General features: G+C 57.3%; 1 protein-coding gene across 17 annotated transcripts in view; it reads left to right on the plus strand.

Moving 5' to 3' along the window:
* Window positions 1-12879, plus strand: part of IGLL1 (immunoglobulin lambda like polypeptide 1) — an 88909-nt gene that overhangs the window by 31496 nt on the left and 44534 nt on the right. Inside the window, exons 1-2 of one of the 17 annotated variants that reach the window (XM_072024534.1) lie at window positions 586-658; window positions 6653-6961. The exons of 9 other annotated variants lie outside the window; for them this stretch is intronic. In XM_072024534.1, coding sequence (XP_071880635.1) covers window positions 613-658; window positions 6653-6961 — 355 coding nt within the window. In that variant the 5' untranslated portion in view covers window positions 586-612. Of the gene's footprint in view, window positions 1-585; window positions 659-1520; window positions 1818-6652; window positions 6962-7605; window positions 7669-12879 lie in introns of those variants that run through there. 7 more of the 17 variants (XM_072024539.1, XM_072024542.1, XM_072024552.1 and 4 more) reach the window with 7 other exon arrangements.

A 12879-nucleotide genomic window follows, 5' to 3' on the forward strand; every position in this document is an offset into this window, starting at 1 on the left:
TTGGGTGCTGACGGGTGGGTTTGTGTCTTGGATCGCGTGAGCCTGCATGGTGTCGGTGAGGGGTCTTTGGCTGATCTCTAACCCTTGTGTTTCTCCTCCTCGGTCTCCTGCAGCTGCCGCCAGGGGACAAGGGCCCCGGGATCCCCTCACGGTGCGGTGCAAGTCCTGTGGTGGGCAGGAGGCGCTGCTGCAGTGCGGGGCCAGGGCCTGGCTTAATGCAGAGCCCCACGGGGAGCCCCGTGGAGGAGAAGGCAGCTCCTGCGGCCAGGCAGGGGGCAAAGCACTGCTGCCAGCCCTCAGCCCTGCTGGGAGGCTCAGCTGGGGCTCACCGAGGGCAGATGTGCAGAGAATCAGTGAGTGGTTGTGGTTGGAGAGCACCTCAGCAGCAACCAACGTCCCCATACCACCAATGTCACCCACTGAACCACGTCCCTAAGTACCACATCCATCTCCCCCAGGGCAGGGGGAGCGCTGGGGCAGGGGCTGCCAGAGACCGTGGGGCCGGGGCTGTGTGGAGGGGCTGTGCTGCGGCCGGGCGGGGGTTTAAGAGGGAGTCGGGGTCCGCGGCACAGCCCCGTCGGCGTGGGGACGCGCAGCTGGTGGGATCTCGCCATGGCCTGGGCCCCTCTCCTCCTCGCGGTGCTCGCCCACACCTCAGGTGCCCTGGACACACTCGCTGCACCTGCCCGGGGCCCTTTGGGCTGCTGCGTGCTGAGGGCTGTGCGTGTGGGGCACTCACTGACCCCGTTTACTCCCCTCTCTCCTCTCCCTCTCCAGGTTCCCTGGTCCAGGCAGCGATTACTCAGCCGGCCTCGAAGTCAGTGAACCTGGGAGGAACCGTGCAGATCACCTGCTCCGGGGGTAGCAGCAGCTATGGCTGGTACCAGCAGAAGACCCCTGGCAGTGCCCCTGTCACCGTGATCTATAGCAACAACAAGAGACCCTCGGACATCCCTTCACGATTCTCTGGTTCCTTATCTGGCTCCGTGGGCACGTTAACCATCACTGGGGTCCAAGCCGAGGATGAGGCCGTCTATTACTGTGGTGGCTACGACAGCAGCTGGAGTGCTGTACAGTGACAGTGAGTTACAAGATGTGGGAGTATCCAAAGCCTTAGGAAGGTTTTCTCTTCTTCCTGTTGGCCATACAGAGCTGTTGCAGTAGCCAGATTCTTATTCCCTCTCTATGTTCCTGACTGTGAACGTCCTCCCCAATGTCCCTTGTGGTATGGGAGGTGCCTTTGGGGGCGGTGTGCCTTGTTCCCATCCCTAAAACAGGCAGGGATTTCTATTGTGAAACCGCCTACACCAGTTGCTGTCTCTCTTGCTGCTGCTTCCAGCTCTCCTTGAAGGGGTCCTGGGACTCTGTCTGTAGTCTGTGTGTGGGACTGTGGGTCTCTGGGTGGGACCAAGATCTTTTGGCACTTCAAACATGGTCGTCCTCCTGCCGCATGGTGAGAGCTGTGTGTGCAGGGCACTCACTGAGCCCCATTTTCTCCCCTCTCTCCTCTCCCTCTCCAGGTTCCCTGGTCCAGGCAGCACTGACTCAGCCGGCCTCGAAGTCGGTGAATCTGGGAGGCACCGTGCAGATCACCTGCTCTGGGAGCAGCTACAACTACTATGGCTGGTTCCAGCAGAAGACCCCTGGCACTGGCCCTGTCACCGTGATCTATGACAACAACAAGAGACCCTCGGGCATCCCTTCACGATTCTCTGGTTCCAAATCTGGCTCCACAGCCACGTTAACCATCACTGGAGTCAAAGCCGAGGATGAGGCCGTCTATTACTGTGCTAGCTACGACAGCAGTGCTGGTGCTGGTATAGTGACACAGAGCAATGTGGAAGTGAGGGACAGACCACAGCTCGAAATGGAGACTTTCTGCTTTTGTGCCTTAGAGCTGAGCAGGGCTGTGGGGCTGAGGCAGGTTCCTGGCCCCTCTGCATGGCCATAGCTGTGAGATTTCTCCCTTTTATGCCCTATGACCCTTGGGACATCTCTGGGGCTGGGCTGGGGTCTACTCATCCAACGTGGTCAGGGCCCGATCACTTCTCCAGGGTTTGTGGTATTCAGCATCCCTAGTTCTGGGAGGTGTCCTTGTGAGGCTGTGGGTCTCTGGCCATGGGCTCAGTGTTCAGGGCTGTCAGTGCCTCGGTGCTGTAAGAGCCTCTAGGCTCAGAGGTCCCATTCTGCTGCTTCTCAGTGAGGGCTGTGTGTACGGGGTACTCCCTGAGCTCCATTTTCTCTCCTCTCCCTCTCCAGGTTCCCTGGTCCAGGCAGCACTGACTCAGCCAGACTCGAAATCAGTGAATGTGGCAGGATCTGTGATCACCTGCTCCGGGAGTAGCTTCGGCTACTATGGCTGGTACCAGCAGAAGACCCCTGGCAGTGCCCCTGTCACCGTGATCTATAGCAGCAACCAGAGACCCTCGGGCATCCCTTCTCGATTCTCTGGTTCCAAATCTGGCTCCACAGCCACGTTAACCATCACTGGGGTCCAAGCCGAGGACGAGGCCGTCTATTACTGTGGGAACTACGAAGGCAGCTATGTTGGTGTCAAGGTGACGCAGGGCAATGGGGAAGTGTTACAAAAACCTCCTGCCATCACAGGAACATTTGTCTCCCCACTGTACCCTCAGATGGTGGCAGAGGTCCCCAACTCAGCCCTGCCCACCCCACCCCGTAGTGCAGGGTCTCTTTCCATCACCAGGGCAGGGGATGGCCCCCAGAGGCCCTGCACTGCTCCAGCAACCCCTGGTCCTCAGGCTCCCATTTCTCAGGGGCTGTGGATTCCTGCCTGGGCCTGCAGCCTCTGGATGTCTGGGACCCGTTCAGTTGCTGCGTGGTGAGGGCTGTGCATGTGGGGTACTCCCTGAGCCCCGTTTTCTCCCCTCTCTCCTCCCCCTCTCCAGGTTCCCTGTCCAGGCAGCGCTGACTCAGCTGGCCTCAAAGTCAGCAAACCTGGTAGGAACTGGGTTAATAAATATAAATAAGTAATAAAAAGGTTTTTTTTAGATATGTGAATGGAAAAAGGAGAACTAAAGAATACATAGGGCCGCTCCTTGATAGGGAAGGTCTCCTCACAGACAATGACATAGGCAAAGCAGAGACGCTTAACGCCTTCTTTGCCTCTGTCTTCAATGCCAATGATGGGCTTCGGGACCCAGGGTGCCCTGAGCTGGAGGACCGGGACGGTGGGGATGACAAACTCCCAACCGACCCTGAACGTGTGCGGGATTTGCTACTCCACCTGGATCCCTACAAGTCCATGGGTCCGGATGGGATTCATCCCCGGGTGCTGAAAGAGCTGGCGGACGTCATCGCGGAACCTCTCTCAATTATTTTTCAACGATCCTGGGAATCTGGAGAGGTCCCGGTAGAGTGGAAGCTGGCAAATGTTGTGCGGATTTTCAAGAAGGGTCAGAAAGAAGACCCTAGCAATTACAGGCCTGTCAGTCTCACGTCAGTGCCTGGTAAAATCACGGAGAAGATGGTTCTCGAACTTATTGAGGCGCACCTGGGGGACAAAGCAGTCATTGGTCCCAGCCAGCATGGGTTTGTGAAGGGTAGGTCCTGCCTAACTAACCTGATTTCCTTGTATGATAAGATCACCCGTATGGTGGACCAAGGGAAACCAGCTGATGTGATTTTTTTGGACTTCAGCAAGGCTTTTGACACGGTTTCCCATAGGATCCTACTGGACAAAATGTCCACCATACAGCTAAATAAAAACATCATACGATGGGTGAGCAATTGGCTAACGGGCAGGGCCCAAAGGGTTATGGTGAATGGGGCTGCGTCAGGCTGGCGGGCGGTCACAAGTGGGGTCCCTCAAGGCTCCATTTTAGGGCCGGTACTTTTCAATATTTTTATAAATGATCTGGATATAGGAATAGAAGGTATTTTGAGCAAGTTTGCTGATGACACCAAACTTGGAGGAGTTGTGGACTCGGATGAGGGTGGAAAGGCCTTGCAGAGGGATCTGGACAGGTTGGAGAGCTGGGCGATCACCAACCGCATGAAGTTCAATAAGAGCAAGTGCCGGGTCCTGCACCTGGGACGGGGAAACCCTGGCTGCACGTACAGACTGGGCGATGAGACGCTGGAGAGCAGCCTAGAAGAGAGGGATCTGGGGGTCGTGGTAGACAGCAAGTTGAATATGAGCCAGCAGTGTGCCCTGGCAGCCAGGAGGGCCAACCGTGTCCTGGGGTGCATCAAGCACGGCATCGCTAGTAGGTCGAGGGAGGTGATTGTCCCGCTCTACTGTGCGCTGGTGCGGCCTCACCTCGAGTACTGTGTGCAGTTCTGGGCACCACAGTATAAAAAGGACATGAAACTGTTGGAGAGTGTCCAGAGGAGGGCTACGAAGATGGTGAAAGGCCTGGAGGGGAAGACGTACGAGGAACGGCTGAGGTCACTGGGCCTGTTCAGCCTGGAGAAGAGGAGGCTGAGGGGAGACCTCATCGCAGTCTACAAGTTCCTCGTAAGGGGGTGTCGAGAGGCAGGAGACCTTTTCTCCATTAACACCAGTGACAGGACCCGCGGGAACGGGGTTAAGCTGAGGCAGGGGAAGTTTAGGCTTGACATCAGGAGGGGGTTCTTCACAGAGAGAGTGGTTGCACACTGGAACAGGCTCCCCAGGGAAGTGGTCACTGCACCGAGCCTGTCTGAGTTTAAGAAGAGATTGGACTGTGCACTTAGTCACATGGTCTGAACTTTTGGGTAGACCTGTGCGGTGTCAAGAGTTGGACTTGATGATCCTCACGGGTCCCTTCCAACTCAGGATATTCTATGATTCTATGAACTGTGCAGATTATCTGCTCCGGGAGCAGCTACGGTTATGCCTGGTTCCAGCAGAAGACTCCTGGCAGTGCCCCTGTCACCGTCATCTACTACAACGACAGGAGACCCTCGGGCATCCCTTCTCGATTCTCTGGTTCCGCATCTGGCTCCACAGCCACGTTAACCATCACTGGGGTCCAAGCCGAGGACGAGGCCGTCTATTACTGTGGGAGCGTGGACAGCAGTGATGGTGTTGGTATAATGATACAGAGTAATAAGGGCATGAGGCACAGACCACAGATAGAAATGCAGGCTTTCTGCCCTTATCCCTAAGAGCTGAGCAGGGCTTTTGTGCTGAGGCAGGTTCCTGGTCCCTCGGCATGACCACAGCTGTGAGTTTATTAAATTGTGGAGCCCCGTTTTCTTCCCTCTCTCCTCTCCCTCTCCAGGTTCCCTGGTCCAGGCAGCGCTGACTCAGCCAGCCTCGAAGTCGGTGAACCCGGGAGACACCGTGCAGATCACCTGCTCCGGGGGTAGTGGCAGCTATGGCTGGTTCCAACAGAAGACCCCTGGCAGTGCCCCTGTCACTGTGATCTACTACGACAGGAGACCCTGGAGCATCCTTTCATGATTCTCTGGTTCCAAATCTGGCTCCACGGGCACGTTAACCATCACTGAGGTCCAAGCTGAGGATGAGGCTGTCTATGGCTCTGGAAGGCACGACAGCAGTGCTGGTGCTGGTATAGTGACACAGACTCCTCTCTCTCTTCAGGTTCCCTGGTCCAGGCAGCGAGTATCCAGCTGTTCTCGAAGTCAGTAAATCCAGGACACAATGTGGAGATCACCTGCTCCAAGGCTAGCGCTGCAAGTGATGGAAAATATTATTATGCCTGGTACCAGCAGAAGACCCCTGGCAGTGCCCCTGTCACTGTGATCTATAGCAACGACAAGAGACCCTCGGGCATCCCTTCACGATTCTCTGGTTCCTTGTCTGGCTCCACAGCCACATTAACCATCACTGGGGTCCAAGCCGAGGACGAGGCCGTCTATTACTGTGGGAGCAGGGACAGCAGTGCTGGTGGTTCAGTGACAGAGGGAGATGTGGAAGTGAGCAACAGATGGTGCTAAAGACAAAGTTTTTCTGCCCTCTTCCCTCAAGGGGGCAGCTGTAGACTCTTCTCTTCCAGAGATGTTGATCCCTTTCTTAGTACATGAAGGTTTTATGTGCAGGGCACTCACTGAGCCCCGTTTTCTCCCCTCTCTCCTCTCCCTCTCCAGGTTCCCTGGTCCAGGCAGTGCTGACTCAATTGGACCCAAAGTCGGTGAACCCGGGAGACACCGTGCAGATCACCTGCTCCGGGGGTAGCTACGCTTATGGCTGGTATCAGCAGAAGACCCCTGGCAGTGCCCCTGTCACCGTGATCTACTGGAACGACAGGAGACCCTCGGGCATCCCTTCACGATTCTCTGCTTCCACATCTGGCTCCACAGCCACATTAACCATCACTGGGGTCCAAGCTGAGGACGAGGCCATCTATTACTGTGGGAGCTACGACAGCAGTGCTAGTGCTGGTACAGGGACACAGAGCAATGTGAAAGTGAAGAACAGCCCACAGGTTAAAATGGAGGCTTTTTGCCGTTCTCCTTCAGGGCTGAGCAGGTCTGAGCACTGATATTCAGCATTTGTGGTTCTGGCAGGTGTCCTTGCAAGGCTGTGGGGCTCTGCTCATTGGTCAGTGTTCAGGGCTGTCAGTCCCTCGGTGTTGTAAGAGCCTCTGGGTTTGAGTCTTGTCCAACTACTGTTGGTGAGGGCTGTGCGTGTGGGGCACTCTCTGAGCCCCATTTACAAACCCTCTCTCCTCTCCCTCTCCAGGTTCCCTGGTCCAGGCAGCACTGACTCAGCCGGCCTTGAAGTCGGTGAACCCGGGAGACACCGTGCAGATCACCTGCTCCGGGGGTAGCGCTGCCGGTGATGGCAAATATTGGTATGGCTGGTACCAGCAGAAGACCCCTGGCACTGGCCCTGTCACCGTGATCTATAGCAACGACAAGAGACCCTCAGACATCCCTTCACGATTCTCTGCTTCCACATCTGGCTCCGTGTCCACGTTAACCATCACTGGGGTCCAAGCTGAGGACGAGGCCGTCTATTACTGTGGGAGCTACGACAGCAGCAGTGGTGGTGTCGGGGTGTCAGAGAGCAATGAGGATGTGCAGGAAGTCCCTTGGCCCTGTCCTGCTGTTACGCATTGAAGTCTGTGAATGTGGGCCACTCGCTGAGCCCCGTTTTCTGCCCCCTTTCCTCTCCCTCACCGGGTTCCCTGGTCCAGGCAGCAGTGACTCAGCCAGCCTCAAATTGGCAAACCTGGGAGGCACCTCACGGTGCGGTGCAAGTCCTGTGGTGGGCAGGAGGCGCTGCTGCAGTGCGGGGCCAGGGCCTGGCTTAATGCAGAGCCCCACGGGGAGCCCCGTGGAGGAGAAGGCAGCTCCTGCGGCCAGGCAGGGGGCAAAGCACTGCTGCCAGCCCTCAGCCCTGCTGGGAGGCTCGGCTGGGGCTCACCGAGGGCAGATGTGCAGAGAATCAGCGAGTGGTTGTGGTTGGAGAGCACCTCAGCAGCAACCAACGTCCCCATACCACCAATGTCACCCACTGAACCACGTCCCTAAGTACCACATCCATCTCCCCCAGGGCAGGGGGAGCGCTGGGGCAGGGGCTGCCAGAGACCGTGGGGCCGGGGCTGTGTGGAGGGGCTGTGCTGCGGCCGGGCGGGGGTTTAAGAGGGAGTCGGGGTCCGCGGCACAGCCCCGTCGGCGTGGGGATGCGCAGCTGGTGGGATCTCGCCATGGCCTGGGCCCCTCTCCTCCTCGCGGTGCTCGCCCACACCTCAGGTGCCCTGGACACACTCGCTGCGCCCGCCTGGGCCCTTTGGGCAATGGGGCCCTGGCCTCGTCCCGCTGCTGCGTGCTGAGGGCTGTGCGTGTGGGGCACTCGCTGACCCCGTTTTCTCCCCTCTCTCCTCTCCCTCTCCAGGTTCCCTGGTCCAGGCAGCGCTGACTCAGCCGGCCTCGAAGTCAGTGAACCTGGGAGGAACCGTGCAGATCACCTGCTCCGGGAGTAGCTACGCTTATGGCTGGTACCAGCAGAAGACCCCTGGCACTGGCCCTGTCACCGTGATCTACCAGAACAACAAGAGACCCTCGGACATCCCTTCTCGATTCTCTGGTTCAAAATCTGGCTCCACAGCCACATTAACCATCACTGGGGTCCAAGCCGAGGATGAGGCCGTCTATTACTGTGGTGGCTACGACAGCAGCTGGAGTGCTGTACAGTGACAGTGAGTTACAAGATGTGGGAGTATCCAAAGCCCTAGGAAGGTTTTCTCTCCTTCCTGTTGGCCATACAGAGTTGTTGCAGTAGCCAGATTCTTATTCCGTCCCTATATTCCTGACTGTGAACGTGCTCCCCAATGTCCCTTGTGGTATGGGAGGTGTCTTTGCAGGTGGTGTGCCTTGTTCCTGTTCCTAAAACAGGCACAGATTTATATTGTCCCCAATCAAACTGCTTGCTCCCGTTGGTGCCTTTCTTGCTGCTGCTTCCAGCTCTCCTTTCAGTGGCCCTGTGTTGCAGGAAGAACGGCTGAAAACACGACAGCCACCAGTATGGTCGGATGATACTGTCTCTTTTTTACCTGAATAGCGTGACTTTTATAACAAACTTAACAGGGGCGGATAGTGTCTCATTGGTCAAAAGGACTCAGACAAACAACTGCACAAAAAAAAAAAAAAAAAAAAAAAAAACACTTGCAAGAAAACAACCCACTTGTGATTAGCAGTCACGTAGATCCCATCCTTGAAGACAGCTGCTGGCAACAATATTTTTCTAAATTCCTCAATTGGGTGATGTGGGAACACTGTCATGGGAACTTCTCATACTTGTCCTGGTAGCTTGGTTTGCTCAGCTGCAGCAAGCCATGGGATCTTTGCTGTTTCAAAAATCCCTCAACAGCCCTGGGGCTCTGTTGTTTGTGTGTGGGGCTGTGGGTCCCTGGGTGGGTCCAAGATCTTTTGGCACTGGGACCATCCCCATCCTGCTGCGACATGGTGAGGGCTGTGCATGTGGGGCACTCACTGAGCCCCATTTTCACAGAATCACAGAATTACAGAATTCAATGGGTTGGAAGGGAACTCGAAAGATCATTGGGTCCAACCCCTCTCTCCTCTCCCTCTCCAGGTTCCCTGGTCTAGGCAGCGCTGACTCAGCTGGCCTCAAAGTTGGCAAACCTGGCAGGAACTGTGCAGATCACCTGCTCTGGAGGTAGCGCTACCAGTGATGGCAAATATTGGTATGCCTGGTACCAGCAGAAAAACCCCGGCATTGACCCTGTCACCGTGATCTGTGAGAACAGCAACAGAACCTTGGGCATCCCTTTGCAATTCCCTAGTTCTTTGTCTGGCTCCACAGCCAGGTTAAACATCACTGGAATCCAAGCTGAGGATGAGGCTGTTTATTATTGTGGGAGTAGGGACAGCAGTGGTGCTGGTTTAATGATGCAGGAAGATGTGGAAGTGAGCAACAGACTGTTGCTATAGACAAAGTTTTTCTGCCCTCTTCCCTCAAGGGGGCAGCTGTGGACTCTACCAGTGATGTTGATCCCTTTCCCAATACATGAAAATAGTTTTGTGTGCAGGGCACTCACTGAGCCCCGTTTTCTCCCCTCTCTTCTCTCCCTCTCCAGTTTCCCTGGTCCAGGCAGTGCTGACTCAGCTGGCCTCAAAGTCAGTGAACCTGGGAGGAACTGTGCAGATCACCTGCTCCAGGGTTAGCAGCAGCTATGGTTATGGCTGGTTCCAGCAGAAGACTCCTGGCAGTGCCCCTGTCACTGTGATCTACTGTGATCTAACAACAAGAGACCCTCGGGCATCCTTTCTTGATTCTCTGGTTCGAAATCTGGCTCCACATCCACGTTAACCATCACTGGGGTCCAAGCTGAGGATGAGGCCGTCTATGACTCTGAAGTCAAGACAGCAGTGCTAGTGCTGGTATAGTGACACAGAGCAATGTGGAAGTGAGGGACAGGCCACAGCTAGAAATAAAGGCTTTCTACACTTCTCCTCCAGCGCTCAGCAGGGCTGTGGGGATGAGGCTGGTTTCTGGCCCCTCTGCATGACCACAGCTGTGAGTTTCCTCCCTTTCATGCCCCAGTGCCCTAGGGAGGTGTCTGGGCTGGGCTGGGCTCAATTCATCATAGTCCGGGCCCAATCCCTTCTCCACTGTTTGTGGTATTCAGCATCCCCTTTTCTGGCAGGAGTTCTTGTGAGGCTGTGGAGCTCTTGCAAGGTGCTCTATGTTCAGGGCTGTCAGTGCCTCGGTGTTGTAAGAGCCTCCAGGTTTGGGTTTGTCCAGCTACTGCGCGCTGAGTGCTGTGTGAGTGGGGCACTCGCTGACCCCGTTTTCTCCCCTCTCTCCTCTCCCTCTCCAGGTTCCCTGGTCTAGGCAGCGCTGACTCAGTCGGAGCCGCAGTCGGTGAACCCGGGAGGCACGGTGCAGATCACCTGCTCCGGGGGTAGCAGCTACTATGGCAGCTACAGTTATGGCTGGTACAAGCAGAAGACCCCTGGCAGTGCCCCTGTCACCGTGATCTACAACAACAACCAGAGACCCTCGGGCATCCCTTCTCGATTCTCTGGTTCCAAATCCAGCTCCACAGCCATGTTAACTATCACTGGGGTCCAAGCTGAGGACGAGGCCGTCTATTACTGTGGGGGCTACGACAGCAGTGCTAGTGCTGATGCTGACACAGTGACACAGAGCAATGGGGAAGTGATACAAAAACCTTCTAACATTGCAGGAGCAGCTGGCTTCCTGCTGTCCTCTCGGAGTGTGGCACAGGTCCCCGTTTCATCACTTCCCTTGGAGCCCAGTGCTGCAAGTGGCAGTGCCTGCTGTCCCTGCTCTGCCCTACCACAGAACCCCAGAACTCTGCCCTTCCCTCAGGGATGGGATGGCCCCAGCAGACCCATCCCTGCCCCAAACTGCAGGGCCCTGGTACCCCGGTGCTCCCAGGCTGCTCCCCGGGCCCTGATGGCTGCCTCTCTGCCCCGCTACAGCCACTGCCCTGGGGCATCACTGCAGGGACTCAGCCCACAGAAAGCACCAAGAGACCACAATGTGTAGATCACTAAAGAGCCAGGTCAAAGATTGGCCTTCAGACCATGACAGGAGTTGTTTTGTGTGGCCACTGCACTAGGTTGCATGGGCATCTCAGGGCTGGCCGTTTTGTGCTCCATCATGCCCCACAAGGACAGACCCCTGAGCTGCTGCAGCACTGGCTGTGTTTGCCCAGTGCCACAGCTTTGGGCTCATGCTGAGTCTGTGCAGGATCTCCAGCGGGCCCCTGGGGGACCTGGGCAGCCCCTGGCCCTGGTCCCTGCCCCAGCCATGTCCCAAGGGCCAAAAGGACTGCCCAGGACCCTGCTCCTGTCCTCATCCTGCTCCCTAGCCCCAGCACTGGGGCTACTCTGGGTCTGAGGCTGAGGGCTCCTGCACATCACTGGTTCCTGAATGTCCTGTGTAGGGACATTTGCTGCATTCCTGTGAGCATGCTGGGGCACAGGGATAAGGGATCTGTGGCAGAAGTTAGAGGGGGTGCAGTCCTGTCCCCAGCCCTGTTCCCAGGACCTTGGTACACTGTGAGAGGGATGGGCAGAGCAGCACCGAGCACCTGCAGCCCTGGGGGAGATCTGCATTTGCTAACAGCCCCACTCCCTGCCCCACGTGCTGCTGCCCTTGCCTTCTGCATGTCAAGCTGCCCGGGGCTCTGGGGTGGCAGATAACAACCAGATGAGGAGCTAGGAAGCAAGCAAGCAGGGGCTCTGCTGCGGCCCTTTCCCAGCCCCCTGGGACAGGCTTTCCCCATGGCAGAGCCCAGTTTGGTGCCATCAGACCCTGTGGATGCTCCCCATGGCAGTTCTCTGGCAAGGATTAGTCCTTCCAGCCCAGCACGGGCACCGTCTCCTCGCCGTGTGGTCCCCTTAGCCCCCCATTCCAGCTCTCCCCGGCTGTTTGGCCTCGTAGCCACAGGAGCTGGGACAGGAGCTCCGTGTGTTCCACTTCTGGGCCTGGGTGCTGCCACGTGTCCCCAGCACGAGGCCGGGGACAACCCCCCTGTGCCTGCGGTGGAGGGGCCGGGCGGGGAGGAGGGGAGCGAGGCGCGGGACGTGGCCGAGAGCGCGGGGCCACATTTGCATGGAGGGGCCGTGCTGCGGCCGGGCGGGGGTTTAAGAGGGAGTCGGGGTCTGCGGCACAGCCCCGTCGGCGTGGGGACGCGCAGCTGGTGGGACCTCGCCATGGCCTGGGCCCCTCTCCTCCTCGCAGTGCTCGCCCACACCTCAGGTGCCCTGGACACACTCGCTGCGCCCAGCGGTGCCCTTTGGGCTGCTGAGTGGTGAGGGCTGTGCGTGTGGGGCACTCACTGAGCCCTTTTTCTCCCCTCTCTCCTCTCCCTCTCCAGGTTCCCTGGTCCAGGCAGAGCTGACTCAGCCAGCCTCGAAGTCGGTGAACCTGGGAGACAACGTGGAGATAACCTGCTCTGGGGGTAGCTACGGCTACTATGCCTGGCACCAGCAGAAAACCCCTGGCACTGGCCCTGTCACCGTGATCTATGACAACACCAACAGACCCTCAGATATCCCTTCAAGATTCTCTGGTTCCTTGTCTGGCTACACAGCCACGTTAACCATCACTGGAGTCCAAGCTGAGGACGAGGCTGTCTATTTCTGTGGTGACTGGAACAACAGTGCTAGCGCTTACACAGTGATACAGAGCAATGGGGAAGTGATACAAAAACCTCCTGCCATCAGAGGAGCAGCTGGCTCCCTGCTGTCCCCTCAGATGGTGGCACACGTCCCCATCTCATTACTGCTCTTACAGCTCTGTGCTGCAAGTGGCAGTGCCTGCTGTCCCTGCTCTGCCCTCCTGCAGAACCCCAGGACTCTGCCCTTCCCTCAGGGATGGGATGGCCCCAGCAGCCCCATCCCTGCCCTAAGCTGCAGGACCCAGGTACCCCTGTGCTCCGAGGCTGCTCCCGGGCCCTGAAGGCT

The sequence above is a fragment of the Anas platyrhynchos genome, chromosome 16, assembly GCF_047663525.1.
Source record: "Anas platyrhynchos isolate ZD024472 breed Pekin duck chromosome 16, IASCAAS_PekinDuck_T2T, whole genome shotgun sequence".
NCBI lineage: Eukaryota > Metazoa > Chordata > Aves > Anseriformes > Anatidae > Anas > Anas platyrhynchos.